Raw genomic sequence first — 23,175 nt, 5'->3', positions numbered from 1 at the left:
CCTGCTCCCAAGCACCTGCCCTGGTTCTCACTCTTCTTTGTCTTCCATCTAACTTTTAGGAGTCAGAGCTCCAGGTCCAGAATTCACAGCCTGGAAGCCTGGAAACTTCACCCCATTGCCGTCTCAACAGGATCTGCTTGGCCCTGTGTGAATGAGCCTTGGTGCCTCGTTGTGTCTAAGAGAACCTTGAGTGTGGAGCGAGGGCAAGGCCGGAGTGAGAACCTGTCTGTGTGTGGGGTGGGAGGAGGGTCCTGACCCGGGTAGGAAGAAGGTTGTGTATTTGAATGCCTGAAATCCAGCCGGGTCAGTGCTATGTATACACAACTTTTCTTCTGGCCCTAGCTTTGAGAAAAATCAACGGTGCTTCACTTTCTCTTAGCATTTTCATAATTGTCCAGTTTGAGTAAAGACATACCCTTGGAACGCTATAAAGACATATTGTTCTGGAAGGGGTATCTAATCTCCTCCCTTCTCTCTTCCTCCTTCTTCATCTCCTTCATGATCATGATTATGATCATCTTCATCACCATCTCCTCCTCTTCCTCCTCCTTCTTTATCTTCTTCATGACCATCATCAGCATCACCATCATCATCATCACTTCATCACTATCTATTGAGTCGATGAAGTGTTTTATTCTTTTCACATGTCTTTTCATCTATTAATTCATTTTGGTCATTACAGAAACTCTGTATAGTAAACCAGTAAGGATTAAATATGCCTATTTTAGAGATATGAAAATTAAGGATCAGATAGATAATGCTACTTGTCCAAGACACAGATAGTGGCAACAATAAACCCAGCTACCTTCCTCCTGACAGTAGTCACACAGTTTTCTTTGGGAACAAGGAGATTGAGGATGGAAAATGAGAAAGGGAAGGAAAGACAAGAAGCTGGAAGAACCAAAGTGTTGAGATTGTAAAGAAGTGAGGCTCAGATTAGGACTCCTGGTCCAGGGTACTGAGCAGGCCACTCTACTGAACTTAAAATTTGATCTGAGAGGCCCTGAAGGTTGCAGGGAATTCTCAGTGAACAGCCACATCTTTACTACTCTGAAGCTGTGGTTTTCATATAGTCTAAAGATAAATGGGGCTGCTGAATGTATTTGTTCTTATCGTTGCTATTTTTTGAGCTGGTAGGCCTAAATACAAGGTCAAGGCTTCCATACCTTTGAGGTATAGAACGATACTGGCAAAAAGAGATCCATACAGGAACCATGACAGCTGCACCATTTGGAAGGTTGAATTCTCCCTTTCTTGTCTCTGAACCACATGCAGCAAGCTTTCCAGAGCTGTGAATCATCCATTCAAGGGAAGGGAGGAGAACAGAAAATTAAACATAATTATGCTTTACTAATTGAAATCAAATACAAAATTCAATCTCCTATGAGTTGCAATGCTCATGTTTAAGTAGGGTGGAAGTATTATTAACCTGACTCTATTTTAGCAGGTTGACTTAGCTTTTCTGGATAGGAAATAATTCTTTTGTTGAATTTCCCTACTGAAGAAGGGGACATGGCTTAGTGGCTCACTCTGAGTCACAGGGATCAAGCTAGAGCAGACATTGTGGAAAACAGAACTTAAACATGTCAGGTTTGCATTTCTTTTCAGAACCATGAGCTTTCAACCATATCACCAAAAAGACCTTTAAAATAAAAATCCTCAAGATCTCAAAGCTTAGGCTTCTGCTCGATTTCTCCAGAGAATTTTAGCCTACGGTTACATGCAAGAGTGTATGAATACTTTAAGAGGGATCCCCCACTTTTATTTCCCAGGTCAGAATGGCTTATTAACCATCAGCCAACCATATTAAAAATGGATTTGCTTGTCATATTTATGTGAGGACACATACTTACTAGGTTTGTTTATACGCAGCACTTAAGGTCTTGATGTTCTGGGTTTACGGGGACAGGTAGACAGCCAGGGAGGTGGAAAATGGAGAGTAGGTGTGACTGAGGGGCTGATCAATGTGTGTCTATTCAGGATAGAAGAGATGAAGGCAGCCTAGAGTAATGGTCATTCTTAGCTGGCATAAAAACATCTGTGAAGCTTTCCTACAAGAGATGCTCCTTTGACCCCCGAAGGGATAAGCTCACTCCTTACCTAGCTGCCACTGAACTCCAAAAGAGCCCATGTTCATCCAAGGAAGCCAGAAACCCTGAGGGCCACTTTTCTTGGAAGTAATCCCCACAAAAGCATAAAAGGATGGGAGGGAGGATGAGAGGACAAAGAAACACACAGGTAAGACTTTCTTCCAGTTGTTCTCAATCCCAGCTTCCATAAGCATGTTTTTGAAAGGACGGATGCCTGGGCCCCACCTAGAGATTCTGATTCCTCAAGAAGTCTGAAATGGAGCTCAGGAAGCTGTCGCTTGAAAAGCCGCACAGCTGACTCTGGTGTGTAACTAGACCCACTCCTTTCTCTGCTTATAAAACAAGGCCCCAAATGAGCCAGCCCACAGGACACTCTTCTGAACAAGAAGGAATTTTCTTCCTTCAAACAGGGGGTGTGTGTGTGTGTGTGTATTTTTATCTATATCTTCTTTTACTTTGGTAGTGAAGGAATATATGTTACTTTCAGTTCAACATCCACTTTCTTATCTGGAAAAAAATTATGTTTAAGGTTGTTCCTGACTCGGGCCTGTCAGTCCATTCCTTGCCGGGACTGGTTAAGATAAGGAAAGCTGTACCCCTTACAGGGACCACTTCCTTTGTGCTGTTTCAAGAATCCTCCTGCCCTGCAGACAGGATTCCCTGGAAGATTCTCAAATCTGCGTCTTTCTGGCCGTATCAGAGACGGGATACTCCCAGAATTCGAGGGATGGGGGTAGGTGTGGGGATGGAAGTGACAACACAAACACGCCATCAAAACCCGTTAATCAGGTTGCATTAAGCTTTATAACAACACGGTTTTCATTTAGCAGGAGAAATGACAGTTTAATAACAGCTGAACAGATTACCTCCCCCACTCATACATATTTCCAGTTTTACTAGAACAGTTCCCGGTTTTGGAGATCTGTGCACAGTGCTTCATGTCAAATGCTGTGTTTTGATGGAATCGAATGAATGGAAGGGAGACTTTATTCAGCAGCCCTTGATGGGGTGTCTGCAGACAGCCCTTGCGCTCCCCCACCCCCATAAACTGCATCTGACAAATGGAGTCAGCCCTTTTGTCACTGCCCCAATATGTGCCAGCTCTGAAAACAGCAAAGGAAGTGTGAGACGTCTGTGAGGGGGGAATGGTGGGGCAAATAGAAGACAGGTAACTGGTCCCCTCCTCCTTGTGCTGCTAAGGGTTCTTCATAACAAAAGATATGCCAACTTTCGGGTCCTTGCCCCTCTGGGGACCCTAAAGGACAGAGCCCACCCCAAAAGCATGACTCAGAACCATGGTGCTGAGAGAGGGTCTTCAGGTGCAGAAACCTCCCACCAAGAGGACTGGCTTTCTTTTTTCCCTCCCAGATGTGGCACTCGTCTTTCCCAACCTCAGGGCTCTGAAGTCAGCTGCAAGCACACTGCTCTGAGAGCAGCCCTGCGGGCCTCAGTGTAACACCAGGGCATATGCTGGGCTTCTCCACAACCTGGGCTGCTCATGAAGAGAGAGACTCAACCCTCCTTAGAGGGCTCTTAGAAAGAAGGCTTCCAGGGGTATCGGCTTTTTTTGGTGAGGAACGTGCATGCCTCTGCCTTCATAAGATGAAGAGAGAGGAAGTCGAAGGGTTGTGGGATGAGACCTTTAAAGAGAAGGCTAGAGACACCTTAGAGGGAGGACCTTGCTCCTTCGGAGTCCTGCAGCACTCAGCCACAATTAACACTCTGGGGAGACGCCAAAGCGGACGTTTATACAGCAGGGGCCTCTGCCAGACACAGGGCTAGAACTCAGGCTTCCCAAAACAAAGTGAGAGCCCCCAAAGGGAGACCTTCCTTTCTTTTTTATCACTTAAACATTCATGGCACTGTCTCTGACCTTGACAGCTGTTTGTTCCGTCTTCAGACTCTATTAACTAGCAGAAGACGAGAATTAGCAGTGGATTCTGGTGGCCATCTGGTCAACCAGATGCTGCTGGTTCCTCTATGAGGATGCCATGAGATCCATCCCTTTGCCTAAGCCAACAGCATTGGAAGTATTCCTGACTGGATAAAGGAGGAGATCTACTTGGCACTCTAGCAAGGCTGAGGTTGCAGACCCTGGGAGACTCAGGACTCAGGTAAGGAGCCTCCTTAACTATTCACTTGCCTTCCCTCCACATCTCTAGCCTCATTTGTCACCCTCTTCCTGTTCCCACTGGAAATCTTGGCCAGTCATTTGATAAAACATCATGGTGAAGGGTTTGTAGAATTTCCGCAGTCTGTGGATCACATCTGGGTCGATGCGGGGATGAGTCCGACCTTTGCTCTTGCCTAAGCACCTCGGGACACTGCTGTCTTCCGGCTTCTTTAGGCAAGGGAACCCCTTGGTCTTGTTGAAATAGAAATGTTTCTCAGTCACAACACGCTTGAGGCCTAGAAAATCCTGTACTTTGGCCATTTCCCCAGCGGGGTCCACTATGAGCCGCTCGCCACTGACGAAGAGGATCTGAGAAAGGGGGAAGTACTGGAGCCAGTTTTCCAGGTGCAGAGCATAGATCCCGATTCGAATGGCGCTCCAGGAGGCGTCGATCAGCCCCAGGGTCCGGTTTTTGAAGGCTAGCACCTCGAAGGTGGGGATCTCCGGTTTCTTTGACAGTGTCTGGGTGTAGTCAGAGATGGCCCTGGTCACGGGGTCTCTCACCACCACGATGAGTTTGATGTCCTTGGCCATGGAGTGGATGCGCTTGGGAGCCTCACTGGTCACAAAGTAGCTTGGCATCTTCTCCATGGTTATCTGTCCATCCAGAGTCTTAGGCATCACATTTCTGGAAGAGGGAAGAAAAGGAAAGACCCTGGTTATTCCTATCCAGAAATATCTTAACTTTGGTATGAAATGTGTGAGATAAATAGCCTAGTGGGGAGCTACTAGATAAAAGTCATTGATAAACACTTGGCAGTTCTTTTTAACTATATGTCTCAGTATAGTTCTGACTATAGTATTATCAGAAAAGGCAGCAAAAGGCTTACGCGTTCATTCTCGGGAACCTTATTCACCTGGCTTAAATTGCCGCTCCTCCTCTGACCAGTTATGTTTAACCCAGATATACTCTTAATTTCTCTATGTATTAGTTTTATAATCTCTGAAATGGAGATAATAACACCTACCTCACACGGCAGTGTAAGGATTAAGGGAGATCATGCTTGTAAAGTGTTAAGCTCTTACACATGCCAGATTCTGTGCTAAATAAATCAAGGATATTATTATTGCTGTAGTGGCTTTCTGAAAATGTTTGAGCTCAACAAGACCTCAAAGATTATCTAGTCTAGGGATTGGCAGACTGCAGCCCGCCTTCTGTTTTTGTAGGGCTCGCAGCTAAGAAGGACTTTTAATCTTTTTTTTTAAAGATTGGCACCTGGGCTAACAACTGTTGCCAAACTTTTTTTTTTTTTTCCGGCTTTATCTCCCCAAACTCCCCCTGTACACAGTTGTATATCTTAGTTGCAGGTCCTTCTAGTTGTGGGACGTGGGACGCTGCCTCAACGTGGCCTTACGAGTGGTGCCATGTCTGCGCCCAGGATCCGAACCCTGGGCCGCGGCAGCGGAGCGCGGGAACTTAACCACTCGGCCAGGGAGCCGGCCCCCAGGACTTTTAATCTTTAAATGGTTGGGAAAAACCCCCAAATAATAATAATAACATTTTGGGATGCGTGAAAATTATACGAAATTCAAATTTCAATGCTCATAAATAAACTTTCATTGGGACATACCTACACTGATTCCTTTATGCGCTGTCTGTGGCTGCCTTTGCAAGGCAACAGCAGAGGGGAGTAGTTGCAAGAGAGACCATATGACACACAAAGCCAAACATATTTACTATGTGGTTCTGGAAGAAAACGTTTGCTGACCCCTGACCTAGTCCAAAGGCATCATTGTGCAAATAAGGAAACCGAAGCCCAGATACAGAGAATCACACGGGCTTCGTGACCTCAGGAAATTGAATTACATCCTCGAGCCTTATTATCTTCATTTGTAAAATCCTCAAACTTACCTCAAGTTCAGGTGAGAATAAAATAACATATAATATGAAAGCATCTAACATAGGTTTGGTTCTTTTTTGGGATTTCTTCTTTCTTTGCTCCCAAAGTTCCCCAGTGAGCCAGTGGCAGACCCCACACTGGGGCCCACGCCTCTTGGTTTCCTTGCCCAGGTTGCATTTCTAAACCCGCCCCTCCATCCTTGTTCACCTTCAGAGTGGCCTTGTCTTATCTGGAAGCTTCAAGATATTGAGGGATTTTGATGCTCTTCGTCCCCCAATCCCGATGTGGCAGGCCTGTCACCGACACAGCGAGGCTCAGGTCTATTACACAGTCAATCTGCTATAGGCACGTGCAGACCAATGTTAATTGACGATAAACCTGTTCAATACCCGTCAGGGCAGCAGGCCATCTGCCATTAAGCCTATTCATTTCCAAGCCTTGCACCAAAATGCTACGTTTGGGATTACACAGGCCCTCTTTGTTACGACGACATGCTTTTAAATGTCTCAGCTAATAAAACTTAATGCCGACACACATCCCTCAGCTTCCTCTACCATAATTAAATTTATTTACTATTGCGTGTGTGGAGAAAGAATGACTTTTCTTTTATCTCTAATTCACATGCTCTGTCAATAATTAATTGCTACTGGGTTTTGAGCTTTCTCAGCAAGCACTTTTATGAGGCAAGAGGAATTTGCCTGGTAGAGAAATTCACACAGAGCTGGAAGTCGTTAGTGTATAACAGCTGGGCAGCACGGAGCTTTCAGATCAAAGCAACAGCCCCGGCCGGAATCATGCTCGTCCCGGACGAACATATTTTCCAAAGTATTTTGCGTGTCTTTGCGTTTGTGAGCCTGTTTTACTCTCACCAGATTTAACTGTCTCATTTGGAGGGACAGGGCCAAGGAACATGGCCTTGGAGAGCCACATGTGCTCTGACTACCCATGTCACCTCGATGAAGGTACTCAACCCACTTTGAATCTCAATTTTCTCATCTACTAAACAGGGCTAATAAGAGTCCCTCCCTTACAGGATTGTAATGAAGATTAACTGTGATAATGCAGGTAGATCACTTAGCATAACGCCCAATTAATGTCAGAATTTTTTTAACTTAAGCCAGGTGCACCAGATCATTGGCACAAAAATTCTTAGAGAAGAGCAAGGAAAAAATATTTACATTTGACCAAATGGACAAGCTGAACAATCGGAACTAAGGAACTGATCTAGCAAAAAAGTATTCTGACTCAAGCTAATATCATCAACCACACTTCCCGATCTGGAGGCTGGTGACCAACGAGGGACCTCCTGTTAGCTCAGCTGGGACTGAAGGAATACACTGATGTCCTACTTTTATTTCAATGGAAGCGATGTATTCTCGTACTATGGAACTCATGTCATATTATGAAAATATTAAATAAATGTTGATGCAAAAAATACCTGAAGATAGTTATTTTTGCACGGCCCTTTCCAGATTTTAGTCCCTCAGATGTATTTTAGCTTGTTTATTTTTTTTTGCATTTTTGTTTAGCGCAGGAGCAGCTGCTCGGTTTTTCTTCCCATTCGTTTCTCTGCTATTCATCTCTTAGACCTCAGTGTTTGTCTTTACCCTGTGCCCTGTTTGAATTTATCTCCTTCACTTCAGCTAATTGCCACAGTCTCTCAAGATCTTTGCGTATCTTGGGACTTTTATCTGAAGCAGCTAGGATGAATTGGTAGCCAGCCTATAAGCCAGTGTGTGTAGGAGAGTAAGTGCGTGCCTAGCCCAGTGCCCAGTGCAAAAGGGAATGAGAGGAGCTGAACTAACTTTGATCATCATGTTACAGATGAATTAAACCATGCAATTTAGGAGAGCTCCTCCATTTGGGGCACACATGGTAAGACCATCACATTGAGCCAAGATACAACTGTTGTGGCATAAACTACCCAGGATTTTTGCCAGTAAGAAGATACCCTTAAGCTTCTCAAAATCTGTGAAGTAGCAGTATCCCTTCCCAAAACTGATTCTGAATCAGTTACATTCATTCACCCATTGGTTCCATAAATGCTCACTTCCATAAATGGCAATATAATAGTGAACAAAACAGACATCGTCCTTTCCTCCATGGACCTTCCAGTCTAAGTACCACATCAGAGAAATGTAGAGCTCTTTATAGCATCACATAAATAACTATTTGAATCAACAGAGCAGGCATCATTATTATTCCAGTTTTATAGAGAAGGAACCAGGCTCAGAACCTAAAGATATTTTTCAAGGTCTCACTGAGTGCGTATGTCTTTGGTTTCTAAGCTCAGTGGTTTAGCAAAAGTAACTCAATACCAGCGTCAGTGCCTAGCACTTATTCCTGGTAAACAGCAGGTGCTCACTAAATATCTGTTGAATGAATGAACGAATGAATGATGACAAGCCATTCATCTCCTGTCCTAAGGCGAGGCTTTTGTTGAGATTGGTTTTGTTGTCTTAATCTGCCTTTTCTCAGCCCTTATCCCCTCGCCAGTCTTCTCACCTGGCCCCTCCATCCAGCTTCTATTTCTATTTCTACACCTCTCCCAGTCTGCCTCTTCCCCAAAAACTAAAGGACGCAGCTCTCCTACTGGATGAGACCAGGGCAGGTAACAGATGGTGGAGGGCGGCCATGGAAAAGACACTGGGTTTTATTCTATATGTGATGAGAAGCCACTGAAGAATATAGAAATGGACACTGTGATATGATTTACATTTTAAGAGATTTGTTTCTGGCTGCTTTGCTGAGAATGGACAGAAGTGGGCCAAGAGTGGAAGGAAAGCCATCTGCTAAGAGGCCCTTTCAGGAGAGCAGGTTAGAGATGGTAGTGGCCCGGATGCAGGGATAGAGGGCAACGTGGTAAGAGGTGTTCAGAATTGGGATGCATTTTAGAAGTAGGGCCAGCGGTCCTTCATGATGGGTGGGATGTATGTGCAAGAGAGAGAGTGTCATATAGATGACTCCAAGGTTGTTTGGCTGAGCTAACGTTTAAACAGTAGTGCAGTGTATTGATGTGGAGAACACTGGGAAAGAGGCAGGTTTCGGGGGAAGGTACCAAGTCTGACTTTGGACTTGTGATATGAGATATCTGTTCCATACCCAAGAGGAGGTATTGAGTAATCATCCTGATACAGGAGTCTGAAGTCCAAGGGAGACCCAAGTTGGAGATGTACATTTACGTCATGTGTTCACTGTCCACCTGCCAGGGACTAGGGAGAAGGAATGTCTGACTCTTTACCTTCGCCAATAGAAGAGGGAACCTGACCGTGGCCTATTTTGGGAGGAAAGGTATTTAGATGCTGGGCGTGCAGAGAAATTTTAAAAAATCCAATCACAAAGATTTTCACTAATTCTTTTTCATTCCCAGAGCCCTTGATAACTACCTCTACACAGAGCTTAGAATAACGTCATAACATGATTTGTTCCCATGTCCTTCATGACTAGTCTCAGTTCTTCGAAGGCACGGGCAATGTTTTATTCACCTTTATGTCCCCAGGGCCAACAGTACCCGCCCCATGGTAGCTGCCCCAAACGCTCTGCGTTATTGGCTGAAAAAATGAACGGCATTCCAATAGAGACGTGGTCCCTGGCAGCCGGGAGAGCCGGAGCACTTTGCAGGGCATGGCCCCTCTAAGGAGGTTCTGCACATGGGGGTTCGGCGTTTGAGTTCCACGCCATCCCCGTCTGAAGACCATGCACTTCAGCGTGCACCATATGGTGAGAAAACACGACATCTGGGCTTGGAACAGCTCGTTAACAGTATCTGGGGTGCTCAGAGCAGCTGTGACATCAGCGTCAACACACAGTCCTGAAGCGAGAATCCTTCCGCAGGATCACACAGCTGCTCTCACAGCCCCGAGTGTTTACGAGACACTCTCTCCAATTCGCTCGCCCTGCCCCCACCCCGCTCCACGGAGCGGGGCGCTTTGCTCAGCACAAGCCCGGTCCAGATGTGGGTCAGCATCTGGCGGCCTCACAGGAAACCACAATAACAGTAGTAATCATGACAATATTTATCATACACCATTTACTGACTGCTCACTCCGTGCTGTGTTTTGTGGTTGAGAGTTCAAATTCTGACGCCAGACCAACTTCTGTAAGCAGTTTCAGACATTGCACTCCACAGTCTAGCGCTTGAGAACATAGACTCCAGACTTACTGATTTTGGATCCACGTATTAGCTGTGTGACCCCGGGCAAATCACTTAACCCATGTAATTTGTGTCTCAGTTTCATTATCTGGAAAACAGGCATGATGTTAATCATACACATTTCATAGGGATTTTATGAACATTAAATGAGTTAATATCTGAAAAAGGGCCTCACGTACAGCAGGTTCTCAACACATTAGCTGTTAATTTGTGTGTGTGAGTCTTCTTCAATTTTGTATGTGGGATGCCGCCACAGCATGGCTGATGAGTGGTGTGTAGGTCTGTGCCCAAGATCCGAACCCTTGAACCCCAGGCTACCGAAGTGGAGTGTGCAAACCCAACCGCTATGCAACCAGGCCAGCCCCTAGCTGTTAATTTTTAAAACAACTTCCTTAAGAAGGTGCTACTGTTACCCCCACTTTAGAGATCAGCAAACTGAGGCCCAGTGAAATTATTAATTTGCCCAAAGTCACAAGAGGTGGAGTTGAAATTCAGTGCCAGCTCTGCCTCACACCACAACCCAGGCTCCTAGTTACTGCCCAACAATGCTTAACCAGACTAGAGAGGCTCAGCAAGATTACACAGCTGGCCCAAGGTCACTCTGCTGGTAGGTGGTAAAGCTGAATCTTAAAATGAGACTCATTATGTGTGTTGTAAACGTGGGCTGTCACCGACTTATTATTGGGAGTTACAGAAACCCAGGCCAGAATCCCTAGAAATTCTTGCCAGATCAAGCTACATCGTTCAATTTGTGATATCTCTCTCCGGGGCCTCCTCCACTGAAGCAAATGGATACCATCATGAATGCCGAGGGAGAAAGCGATCACCTGTGTTAGATGTTAAGTGCTCATTCTCTCCGGAAGGGTCAGCGGCACGGCTTGCCTTTGGCTTGCCTGAATTAGAGGTACGTGGGCACCTCACATTTTCCCAAATGCATTATCCAGGGGAACAAATGGTGCATAAATTAGCAATATTTTCTGAGTCTTCCTGATGCACTGTAACCCAAGAGAGTGGCGGTTAGAACAAGGGCAGGAGGCAGGGCCATCTCCTCTGCACTGAAGAAAGAAACTCACTCAGAAATTCAACGGAGCACCTGCTCAGCTGCCAGCTGAGCAAGGCAGTGTCATGTGTTGTCCCGGCTGAAACTTGCAAGTACTGATGGTTCACTGAACCCATTGTAGAGATGTGGAAACTGAGTCAGAGAGACACTGAACCGTGTCCAAGGACACACAGCCGGGACCTGGCCCTGCCCAGTTCTGTTGGAAAGTTCATTGTGCTTTTCAAACCCAAATTCATGAATCCTGGAATCCCTGAAGGCAAAAAGCCAAACTATTTGCAAACTACGTTTCTTCTATAAAGACACCAGAAGAGCAGCATGCCTGGGGCCGCATGGCTCTCAGCCAGACTGAAGCCGAGGGAGAAGGGATGTTGAACCGATGCGCTGACCTAACAACTAACTCACTGAGTGAATTTAGGAGGAACTTTCCCTCCTGGACCTGTACAAGCAAAGGGCTGTGTTAACATGAATTCCCTCATTAATTCTGTCGAGTATTTATTGGTGCTTACTATGCAGCAGGTGTTGGGTATAGAGTGAGATAAAGCACGCATGGTACCTGCCCTTCAGTAGACTGGAAGTTCTTTGAAGGATAGGCCTGAATATCCCAGCTTGCAGAGTGGTCTGTGGTTCACATGGGGCATCTCCGTGGTGGGCAGACATCTTTCAAAGAAATCCTATCCGCTGAGTCTCAGCCGTATTCCTGTGTGCCCACAAGAGGGAGGAGGAAGAGACAGAAGCGGGGGCAGGGGAGAGGAGAGGAGGAAGAGGAGAAGCAAAGGCTGAAGGAGATGAGAAGGGAGAGGAGAAATGCAGACCAGAGGGAGGAAAGAAGTGAGGAAGAGGAGGAGCAGGAGGAGACAGGGAAGATGAACCTGGGCTCTGAAGATACGCAAAGAATCTAAATGACCGGAAAAGAATGAGGAAAGCGTTCCAGTTTTAAATGACGCACGACCAGCAGCTCTCAGGCGTGTTTGCTGTTTTAAAGTTTGGGCCAGGCAGGCACAGGTATGTCACGACTAGAAGGTTTGTGATGGTCTTTGTGAGAGACACTTCGCTGAGGTGGTAAGAGCACTAGCCCTACTAAAGTAGGCTGAGAAGGGAGACACTCATTGTTCCTCATATTACCAAGGAGTAAACTGAGACTCAGAGAAGTTAAGTGCCTTGTCTAAGATCACACAGCACATATGTGGCAGCGTTGGGATTTGAAATCCAGCAGAGCCTGGGCTCCTCACCACCATTCAATATGATAAAAGACTGGAAGGTCCAGAGTGGAGCTAGAGCATGGAGGACGGGATAGGACAGCCACCTCCGGTGGACAGAGGAGGGTGCAGCAGGCATTCGTACTGCGGGAGAGAAGCCCTGGTATCTGCAGGCGTGGACGTTGAAACGGTCTTGAGATTTGGGAGCTGGGATGTGGGAGAGATCAGAGAGATCCGTATTTGGGAATTTCCTGCCTAATGGCTTTGACATTCCCAATGACAGAGGAGTAAGGTCATCTGCTAAGCTTGAGGCCTCGGGAGTGGGGTTAGAGGACTCAGAGAGAAGAGAATGGAGCTGGATGAAATATTAATGATTTACGGATTATGGTGACCTGTTGAGGAACTTTCCTGTGTTTTTGCCTCTGGAGACTCACCTGGAAGAAAAGGCAGGCCACTCATCACGACTCTCACTCCACCACCATCAGACATCCCTGTCTCCACAGAGGGTAGCCAGTCCTTTATTCCCAAGGCTTGGCTAATTTGGATCCCCTGGGGAGGGGAGCAGTTTATGCATAGACTGAAAAAATATCCGAGTGCCCTGGACAAACCCATTGACTGAGAAGCCGTTACGTTTCAAAGACCTAGGCCTACCCCGGGGTTTCTGTCTCAGCGCTGTCAGCACTGCGGGATGGAGGGTTCTTTGTTGTGGGGGGGCGGCTGTCCTGGGCACTGGAGGATGACGAGTAGCATCCCTGACCTCGACCCCCTGCATTCAGTAGCAGCCCCCAGTCATGCCAACCACAAATGTCCACAGACATTGCCAACTGGCCTTGGGGGGTCAAAATCACCCCCAGCTGAAAGCTGCTTGTCTAACCAAATTGCCCGGGTGTAAATTTGGGCACTTATCAATGGAACGCTTTGGACAAATTACCTAACCTTTCTGTGCCATTTTATGGGTGAGGATGATAATAATTGTGGTAGCAGTAGTGCATATCTCAGAAGTTTGTTTTAGAAATTAAATGAGTTCCTATACATGCCGCCTTTATTGCCTGACACATGATAAGCACCATCTAAGTGTCTGCTATCACTGTTGTGGGTGTTACTCCACTGAGACAATGAATCTGCAGTAGTCTGGAGGCTGGGTCCCAACTCCTGGAATGGAGAATATCCGAAATTACTGAATACACTGGATTTGGGAAAACTGTGTAGATGTTTGTGTGGATGGGTGCTATGTGCTGAGTCTTTGAAGACCTTCTAGCCAAGCTTGGCACAGAGAGGGTGGGGCCACCAACAGTCAAATCCCATATACCCAAGATTGGGGCCATTTCCTATGTCCCTGGGCTGCTCCACAAGAGGTGTCACAGGTACTTCTGAATAGTGATCAATAAAGGACTTCTGTTCAAACTAGCCATATGGGTTTCAAGCCGGGTTTCATTTGTATTAGAACAAAAAATTTTCTTGAAACCCAAGGGTCAAGGAGTAATTTCATCTGTTTGACACAAGAGAATTATCAACGGGCATTGAGTGCCCAGCTGAAGCTGGAAACCGTAATTTGAGCTGACAATTATCTACTCAGTGCTCAGGGGCCAGGTGTACATTCAGGGATTGTGCCAGGCAGGTGTGGCAGAATGACCAGAAACAAGGAAATTGAGGATGCCTGTGAGCATTTGAGCCTTAGGCCATATTCATGTCTCAACTAAGTGATGACTGGAGAAGCTCCGTGGGAGCTGAGGGACAAGAAGACAATGGGCAGCAGAAAGCACTAGAGGTCTTTATGTAGATGTTGGAAATGAAGAGTACTTTTCTGGGTGAAATGTGAAGAAAGCACTGAATTCTCATATTTTTCCTGATGATCCTACTGAGGCAAAAGCACTACAGATGGATTTCTGAAGATATTATCACAAATGAATAAGGTGAGCGTGCAGGGCGTCAGTAGATGACAGCAATCAGAAAGGGGGAGAGAGGAATATGAGAATATAGTCCACTCTGGGAGGGGAATTTACTAGGAAAAATGATGCCTGTTACTCTCTTCTGAGGACCTCGAGTGTCCTGAACCACTTGGGACGGAACTGATCTCAAAGAATCAGAAGGTAACGACACTGCCTATCCTAGGTCCTCTTTTGTGGCCAGAGACACAATACAAGACAAATAAAAATGGAAAAAAAGGAAGACCCCTTTCAGGCCACTTCCAGCTCCACAGCAGATTGGCTCACAGCTTTTCAAAGGTATCTCTTATTCTCCCAAATGAGTACAATAAGGACTTCATTGTTTTTTGTCAATCTCATGGTGTTTTCACTCCCTGAGTAGTCAGGAGCTGCTAACATGGAATATTAAGGTTCTCATATCCATGTTCTCGCCTCAGGACCCCAAGAGAAATTGGTCTGGTGGATTCAGGCTCGCAGCACTTCTCTGGAGCTCAGAGGAGGTTTAGGTGTCCTGGGTGTGTCCAACTACCCCTGGAGGGTGGGGAAATGGCAGTCTATCGCGGAGAGCTGAATGCCTCCACTTCCACGTCCTCAAGTGATTTCCATATTGATCTCTCATATTATACATGTTTCCCTTCATGGGATCTAAGTTTTGGAACCAACTTCACTTATCCAAATAATTATATATTTATTATTTAATATTGCATATACCAGAACTATGTACAATTGCTTATTAGGGTTTCTTCACAGGAGAAAATCAAGATCACTACACTGAAACAAATTTTAGCCAAAAACAAAAAGAGAAAAATATTCATTTGTTCATTAACTTGTCAACTATAGTGTGCCAGGCACTGTGTTAGTATCGGGAGAGAAAATGAAGAAGATCTCACCATGAAGAAGTTTGCATTTTTTGAAATAGTAAAAGTAGTTGGAAAGGTCTACCCTCATCTTTTGGGATTCACAGAGGTCCATGAGTTTTAGGCTGGGAATCACTGGCTGAGGGTCAACTTAATTCCAGGGTCCACAATCACCTCCTTTGGAAGCTTGTAAGCGCATGTTCATCCTGACCAAGGTGTGTGGCTAAGCGTTGGACTTTGGGGTTCCGTCTCTGGACTGTACTTGCTTTGAGCAACTCACTTAATGTCTTTGACCCTCAATTCTGTCATCCGTCAAATGGGGACAATAATATCTATTCATTCACAAGAAAAGGTTTCAGGCATCCTGGCGCAGAGCTAGTATTGGTAATACTAATTAGTACATGTCCCCTCTTGTTATTACTGCTAGAGTCATGTAGCACACACTAGGTACAAACAACTCTATTCGTTGAGTGACGGAGAACAGCCCTGCTCAAATCTGAATCTATATGCCTATCACAGGCTGCCTGATATATGCACCGCTCTGTAAATGATGACTCTGGGTCTCACAACCCAACTCTCAGACGGCATTGATAAAACCCACTCTTAGAGCACCAAACAGCTTCAGTTTGGCATAGAGTCCAATGAATTACTAGAAATCTCTTTCTCCTTGCTACCCCCAGTTGCCCAAGCATTGGGGAAGCCTCACTGCTGAGCAGACCGTGGCCACGTCATGGGGCCTTTGCCTCACGTTGCACAAATTGTAGGCATTGCTTTCATTTCTCCCTGTCATCCCTGACTGTTCCTGGCACGATCATCCATCTCAGCATCAGTAGATCACCATGTGACAGAAGCTAACTTGTTCATATGGTTTGATTTAGAAAACACATATGGACAGAAAGCAACTCTGAAGTCAACAATCCTGTAAATGAACTCGTGATTGAGTCATCACCATTGAATCTACATTTTTGAAAGGTGTGTGTGTGTGTGTGTGTATTTATTAGAAATTTTTATTGATTTAGTTTATTATACCTAATGTTTGGTATCTATAGGGATGTGCAAGTCCCTTGCAATAATTCTCAAGCCCATAGCTTGGGAAGCACGGTTCTAAAATCTACAGCGTTGCCTGCCTGCAACCTCAGCTTCCATCAGCACCTTCTTACCAACAGCTCTTCCTCCAACCCTTTCTCTTTTGTTATTGGACCATCTCACCCCAGAGGTTCTAAGACAAGATGCTCCCTGGTTTTGAATTAACGAGATTACGGAGCATATGCTTCGCCTGCCCCTGACTGGGGGTTTCACCCAGAGTGTGCTTCTCTGATCCTTTATTCACACTCATTCAAAGAGTGCCCCACCGCAGAACACCAACTTCGATTAGCGGGGTTGTTGTATTTTCTCTCCTCGGGCTCAGTGTTTCAAAGGGCAGATGCCATAATTAAATGATGATTACGGAGATGTCAGCATGTCTGCACAGGCACCTTGCGCTGACGATTTAACAGACAATGACAGGAGAGGGCTCCTCCTGGGAAGCCTGCGCTCCAGGTCTCTCTACCTCATGCTTCACTCTCAGCTGTGTGCCAGCCTGTCACCGCCTCAGGGATGCTGCCAGCCCCGCTTCCTTCTCACCTGCATCCTGCTGCTGATCCAAGCCCTGCTGGCTCTTGCCCAGTCTGCCTCTGCCTCTGGCAACCCTGTACATGTCTAAGCCCTACCACCTCTGTGTGGGTCACCATAACGCTCAGCCTCGAAGTGATGAAGGTGCTGTTCTTCATGAAGGTGACTGCCAAGACGCCAGGTTCTCACTCAAGCCTTGCCTTTTCTTGGATTACCCTGTGCTTTGTTCCACCTGCCTCTCAGGACACTCGCATGTCCTTGTGGTGGAGGCCCATCACCATCTGCTTGCCTATCGCGTCACTGGTGGACCATTTGTGGCCCCGCCTCCTGCCCACTAGGCAATGTCCCTCAAGCCGCTGCAGCTGACACTCGCCGTCTGCCCCCGGGAGCCTGGCTCTGTCATCCTCACTCTAAAGGACTTTGGGAAACCCATTTAACCACCTCCAACCTCCGTTTCCTCATTGTCTACAGTGGAGATCACAGGCAACACCAATCTCAGAGTGTGTTTTCTCAAGACTGAAAGGGCTGGTGCTTATGATGCTGCTATAGACTGAACATTTCTGTCCCCCCAAAATTCCTACACTAAATCCTAATTTATGTGTGATGGGAGTAGGGGGCAGGGCCTTTGGGAGGGGATTAGGTCATGAGGGTGGAGCTCTCATGAATAGAATTAATGTCCTTATAAAAGGGACCCCAGAGAGCTTCTTGCTTGCTTCTGCCCTGTGAGGACACAGTCAGAAAATGAGAAGACAGCGCTCTCTGAACCAGCAAGCGGGTCCCCACCAGACACTGAATCTGCGAGCACGTTGATCTTGGAATTCTTAGGTTCCAGAACTGTAAGAAATAAATGTTTGTTGTTTAAGCCACCCAGTTAACGGTATTTTTGTTACAGCAGCCTGAAGAGACTAAGACAGACACACTTAGTGCAGTGCCTGAAAGGAACAACTGCTTAGCACAAGTGTTCATTATTGCTGCTGTCACAGTGAGGCCCGTTTCTTCACTGTGCATTCTCAGAGAACGCCATCTCAGGACCTGTGCTGACAGTGAGGTCGTTTGTTACCTCATGTGCTTCCTTAAAACAAACTTTGCTTTGTAAATCATTTGTACGTATTTCTTCCTTGTGAGTCGAGGAAGCTGGTCAGCTAGACAGATAATGCTCAGTCAAAGCACTTGATGTTTTATTGGTCAAAGGGTTACCCGGTTCGACTCATGCCTGGCCACAGAAACTCGTAAAATAAATCGATCAAGATGGAAGCATCCATCCATATGAAGGAGAGGTACAAAGGGCGCTATGAAGAACAATGTTTTGTCACACTGCCATGCACCAGCTCCACTGTTTGGTTGCAACTGAAATATGGTGTCGAAGGAAACTTGAACTGTCAGCTGAGAGAATGCAGCCTGGGAGCCCCTACTTCCCGACGTTTGGCCAGGATGCCAGGACAGCCTCTTCTATGAGGTAAGAGCCTTCCGTGTTGTCCTTGAAATATTTCCTTCATAAAGTTGCATCCCCAAACCAAGATCTCTAGCTTCAATGATGTTAAACTACAATCATAAATTAATTAGTGAAGCCAACCGTGCCTGTATTTAGACCTGACTTTCATAGCTTGGGGCGCATGAAACACTAAACAGATTTTCAAACCAATCAATCTGATCATCTAACAGATGGAGAAATGACAGATAGATAGGAAAGAAGATCAGCGCACACCTAGAGAGATACACACCCACACACACACACACACACACACACACACACTATGCTATGAAGATTGAAGTCCTATGTTATCTGATATTCATGCACACCAATCCCCTACAGAGTGTCTCCCTCTGTCTCTGTCTCACATACACACACTCACACTCACACACACACACACTTCCCTCTGCTCTTCCCATAATTGATCCCTTCTCACGATTCAGGTGTTGGCTCAGACATGAGGCACTCAGAACTCAATCCCCTTCCCCGGGCGCCATCTGAACATCACACTCCTTCACACCATCCTCTTTTGTTCTCTTCATAGAGCTTACTGTTATCTGGAATTATCTTATGTGTTCATTTTCTCATGTACAGTCTGTGTGTCCTCCTAAAAAAGCACGCTCCAAAGAAGGTAGGCAATCTGACACTTTGGTCTGCTGCTATATCCCCAGCACCTCACACAGTGCCAAGAATCAAACGGGTCTCAATAAATATTTGCTGAATGATGGAAGAAGTAAAGGAAAGAAGGAAAAGAGGGAGAATAGTTGGAAAGAATAAAGGAAGGAAAAAAGGAAGGAAAATGAGCCCAAATTGAGGCACAGAATTACACCCAATCGCTTTCCTCTGCACACCACACCGCAGCCTCCGCCCTTCCCCATCAGCCCAGCTGTTATCCACTCCCAGTCTTCCCAACCTCAGGAAAAGGCACCACCATCCACCCTGTCACTCAGCTCAAAACCTAGGAGCCATCACTGACTCTTCTTGGCCTCACCACCCATAGCAATCCAATTACTTAGGAAGCCCTGTCTGCTGCCTCTATTTCTAAAACATATTTTAAATTTAACCCCTTCTCGCCCTCATTCCATCATTCCTCTGGCACTTCCCAAGTCCACAGCACTGCCATCTCTTGCCTCTTCTCTGTCCTGTTCCCTTATATACCATTATCCACCCTGAGCAAGAGTGAGTTTTCAAAAGCTTGTATTAGCTGAGAGGGAGGGGATGCAGCATGGCGGTTAAGAGGGTGGACTCTGAGCCAATTGCCTTGGTTCATACACTAATTCTGCCACTTGCAGACTGTAAGGCATATTATTTAACCTCTGTGCACTGAGTTTCCCCATCTAAAAATGGAGATTTCAGTGATAACAAAAATATTTCATTGGTTCTATTGACGATTGAGGAGTGAGGAGTGAATTATACATAAAGGCCACTTATTAAATCTACCTAAACTTTAGCTATAATTATTATGATTATCATTATGATTACATCATTCCCCTGCTTAAATCCTTTCAATAATCTCTCATTATATTAAAAAAAAAACCCTAGCCTTCCTTTCATGGTCTATAAGGCTCTATATGAAATGTCCTCTAAACTCAATCTCATTTCCTCAAAGTCCCAGCAACACTTGCCTTCTCTCTGTCCCTCAACACTCCAAACTCCTTCCCTCTGCATTTGCTCTTTCCTTATCCTGGAATAGTCTCCCCCAGATCTTTGCATGGCAGGCTTATTCTCATCATTCAAGTCTTGTATCAGGTGTCTGGCTCTGTGCTGTCCAATATGGAAGCCACTAGCCGCATGTTTCTATTTAAATTTACATGAATTAAAATTAGATAAAGTTAAAGACGCAGTCCCTCAACGACAGCAGCCACACTTCCAGTGCTCAATAGCTGCAAACGGCTAACGGCTACTGCGTTAGAGATGCAGATGCAGCATGTTCCACCATCACACAACGTTCCACTGGATAATGCTGCTCTGGGAAACCATCTCCTGAATAAACCATTTGCTGTACTGTTTGTGACCTCTACATACCACTTAAAAGTCATGTCTCAGAGAGGCTTTCCCTGGTCATTCCACCAAAAATAATGCCTGTTGCAAGTCACTCTCTATCCCACTGTTCTGCTTTCTCTTCGCATTTCATGGCATTGGTCAAGATCTGGAATTTTCTAATGTACTTATTGGTACACATGATTTCTGATGCCTCTCTACCTAGAATTAAGCTCCACAATGGCAGAACATTCTCTTAATCACTAGGTATTATGTCTATCTATAATACAGCGTGATACATAATAGGTGCTTAATAATGAACAATGAATAAATGAATAACCCCTCTGGATATACACATTCACATTTTCACACACATAGACGCTCATTTCATACACCCAAAGAGGCCAGAAGCAGAACAAGGGAGGTGAAGTCGGTTCTAATCTGGTGGTAGGTAAGCCTCCATCTCTTTGTCTGCAGGTGGTGAGAAGGTAGGAAGGCTGAGGCTGTCCTGCTGATGCTGCTGATGCTTACTCTTGTCCCTGGCCAGGGCGGCAGGCAAAGTAGAACTAGTTAGAGCTGGTGAGACCTCAACCACGAAATGCACATGTAACATGGAATCACGTATCTCCAGTCTTCGGAAAGGCAAAGCAGAGGAAGAGTTGGGGCTGGAGCTTGAACCGAAGCTCAGCGCTAGAGTTCATGCTGGCAAGAAGAAATATTATCCAGGCCCTGCATTTCAGCTCCTGAGTGAGGAATGCTGTATTCTGGCCACAGTCCTGCCACATGCCTCCCACAATCTGCATTTGAGCCTCTTAGAACTTCTTGTCATTTTCTGGGTACACTAAATTTGGTGGTGTCTTGGATTTTGCATATCATGTTCCAACTTCCTAAGATGCCCTTCCTTTCCTGCCCACTGTCTGGGCCAAGTTTTGTTCATGGCATGTCTGATCCAAAGGCCTTCTCCTATACAGCTTCCCTGGAATGTATATATAATATATATAAATAAATACATATGAATCCATAAATTACTGATGTCACTGCATCTATCTGTGTGAAGCCCCCCACCATCTCAAACATTGCCTGGTGTTGTGCCAGAAGGATGGATGAGAGAGAAAGAGGGAAAGGATAAGGGGAGGAAGAGCAAGTATGTGAGCTTTCTAGAACATATCACATTGCCAATGAAATGATCATCCTGGAAATGATTTTCATCATTTCTGCCAATTGACCAAAACTCGTCCTATGATCCCCACCCACCTGCCCACAAGGGAACAAGCAGGCTGAGAGCTGCTAGAGAACTGCCCTAAAGAGTAAGAGAGTAAGACACTACTCTACTGAATGCCGTGTTTATCATTCTCCCATGGGTGTATATATCATATGTTGCATTTCTAAATAATATGCTGTTTTGCTGTTTTTTGAAAAATGTCATAATGTTCTATTATGTTAATTTAAAAAAAATAAGCGATATCTTTGTAAAAGTGTATTCACACTATTGCATTTAGTGTTAATCAACTCATTTTTACTACTGTATTATATTCCATTGTGTGAATATGGCATTATTTATCCGTTCTTTTGATGATGGGCACTGGGATTGTTTCTAGACTTCTGATTTATAAGCAATGCTGCTGTGTAAATTCTTGTGCATGCCTCCTGATAGAAAAGGGCAAGAATCTCTCGAGGGTATTTTCCAAGTAACAGAAATGCTGAGTCACGTGCTCTGTGACACTCACCCTTAGAAGATGATGACCCTTTGTTTTACGAAGTGCTTGGAGCAAGTTACACCCCTCGACCTGTGCATAAGAGTTCACATTCCTCTTCCTCATGAGACTTAGCTTGTGCTACTGTGCTAATTTGAATTTCTCTGAAATGAAGAAATCAAATGAAAAGAGAGATCTTTTTTCTTTATTGGTGACTTGTGTTTCCTCCTGGCTAAAACATCTATATCTTTTGCCTATTTTTCTATTAGATATTTGTCTTTTTTCCTTTTGATTTTTAGAAGTTATGTGTACATTCCAGGTGCTACTCCTTTCTCCATTATATACATTGCAAATATCTTCTCCCAGTTTATGACTTAAAATACCCTCTTTATGTCTTTTGATGGTCAGAAGTTTCAATGTTAAAGTATTTTAATGTATCAATCTTTATTTTGTGGCTAACACTTTTGTTTCTTGTTTACAAAATCCTTCTCTATCTAAAAAGCTATGGGGCTCTCTGGTGGAAGCCTGATCTAAGCAAGCAGAGGAAACAGTTAGTTACAATTTTCAAGGACCACTTGACCTGATGGATTGGAACTGACCGCACCCGGATGCAGAAGCTGGGAAACGTGTGAGGAAGCAATCGCAGCAGTGCGGGTGAGAGATCACAGTGAGGGTGGGGAAGTGGGCAGATTCTGGACATATTTGGAAGAAAGAGCTAAGAGAATTTGCTGATGGGTTATATGTAGAGTGTAAGAAGAGAGGTGACTCCAAGGGAATAGGCCCAAACAAGTGGAAGAGTGAAGTAACTCTTGACTGAGTTGGAGGAAGACGTGAGAATAGACTTGGGTGTGGAGTGGGGAGAAGGTCAGGAGCTCTGCTTCAGACATGTTATGCCTGAGATGCTGCGTGGACATCCAGATGGAAATGTCAGATGAGCAGGGGGTATATGAGTCTGGAAGAGATCTGGGTAGAGAAATATTTGGGTGTTGACAACATACAAATGTTATACACTAGAGGGTATATAGAGATAAGAAAAGGTCCAAGGACTGAGTCCTGGGACCCTTCTACATTGACCTTGTGGGCGGGAGGTGTGGGGAGATGGAAATGCCAGGAGATGAGCCTGG

The 23,175-nt window shown here is 45.3% G+C and overlaps 1 protein-coding gene across 1 annotated transcript in view; it reads right to left on the bottom strand.

Annotated features, from left to right (window-relative positions):
* Window positions 1-2,875: 2,875 nt before the first annotated feature.
* The window catches only part of LOC111767615 (heparan sulfate glucosamine 3-O-sulfotransferase 4-like), a 120,205-nt gene continuing 99,905 nt past the window's right edge, over window positions 2,876-23,175 (bottom strand). The window contains 1 exon segment of the mRNA XM_023616837.2: window positions 2,876-4,891. Coding sequence (XP_023472605.2) covers window positions 4,255-4,891 — 637 coding nt within the window. The 3' untranslated portion in view covers window positions 2,876-4,254.

The sequence above is a fragment of the Equus caballus genome, chromosome 13 (genome assembly GCF_041296265.1).
Source record: "Equus caballus isolate H_3958 breed thoroughbred chromosome 13, TB-T2T, whole genome shotgun sequence".
NCBI lineage: Eukaryota > Metazoa > Chordata > Mammalia > Perissodactyla > Equidae > Equus > Equus caballus.
Note: the sequence above shows the minus strand (reverse complement) of the source record. Positions and strands in the feature narration are given on the sequence as shown.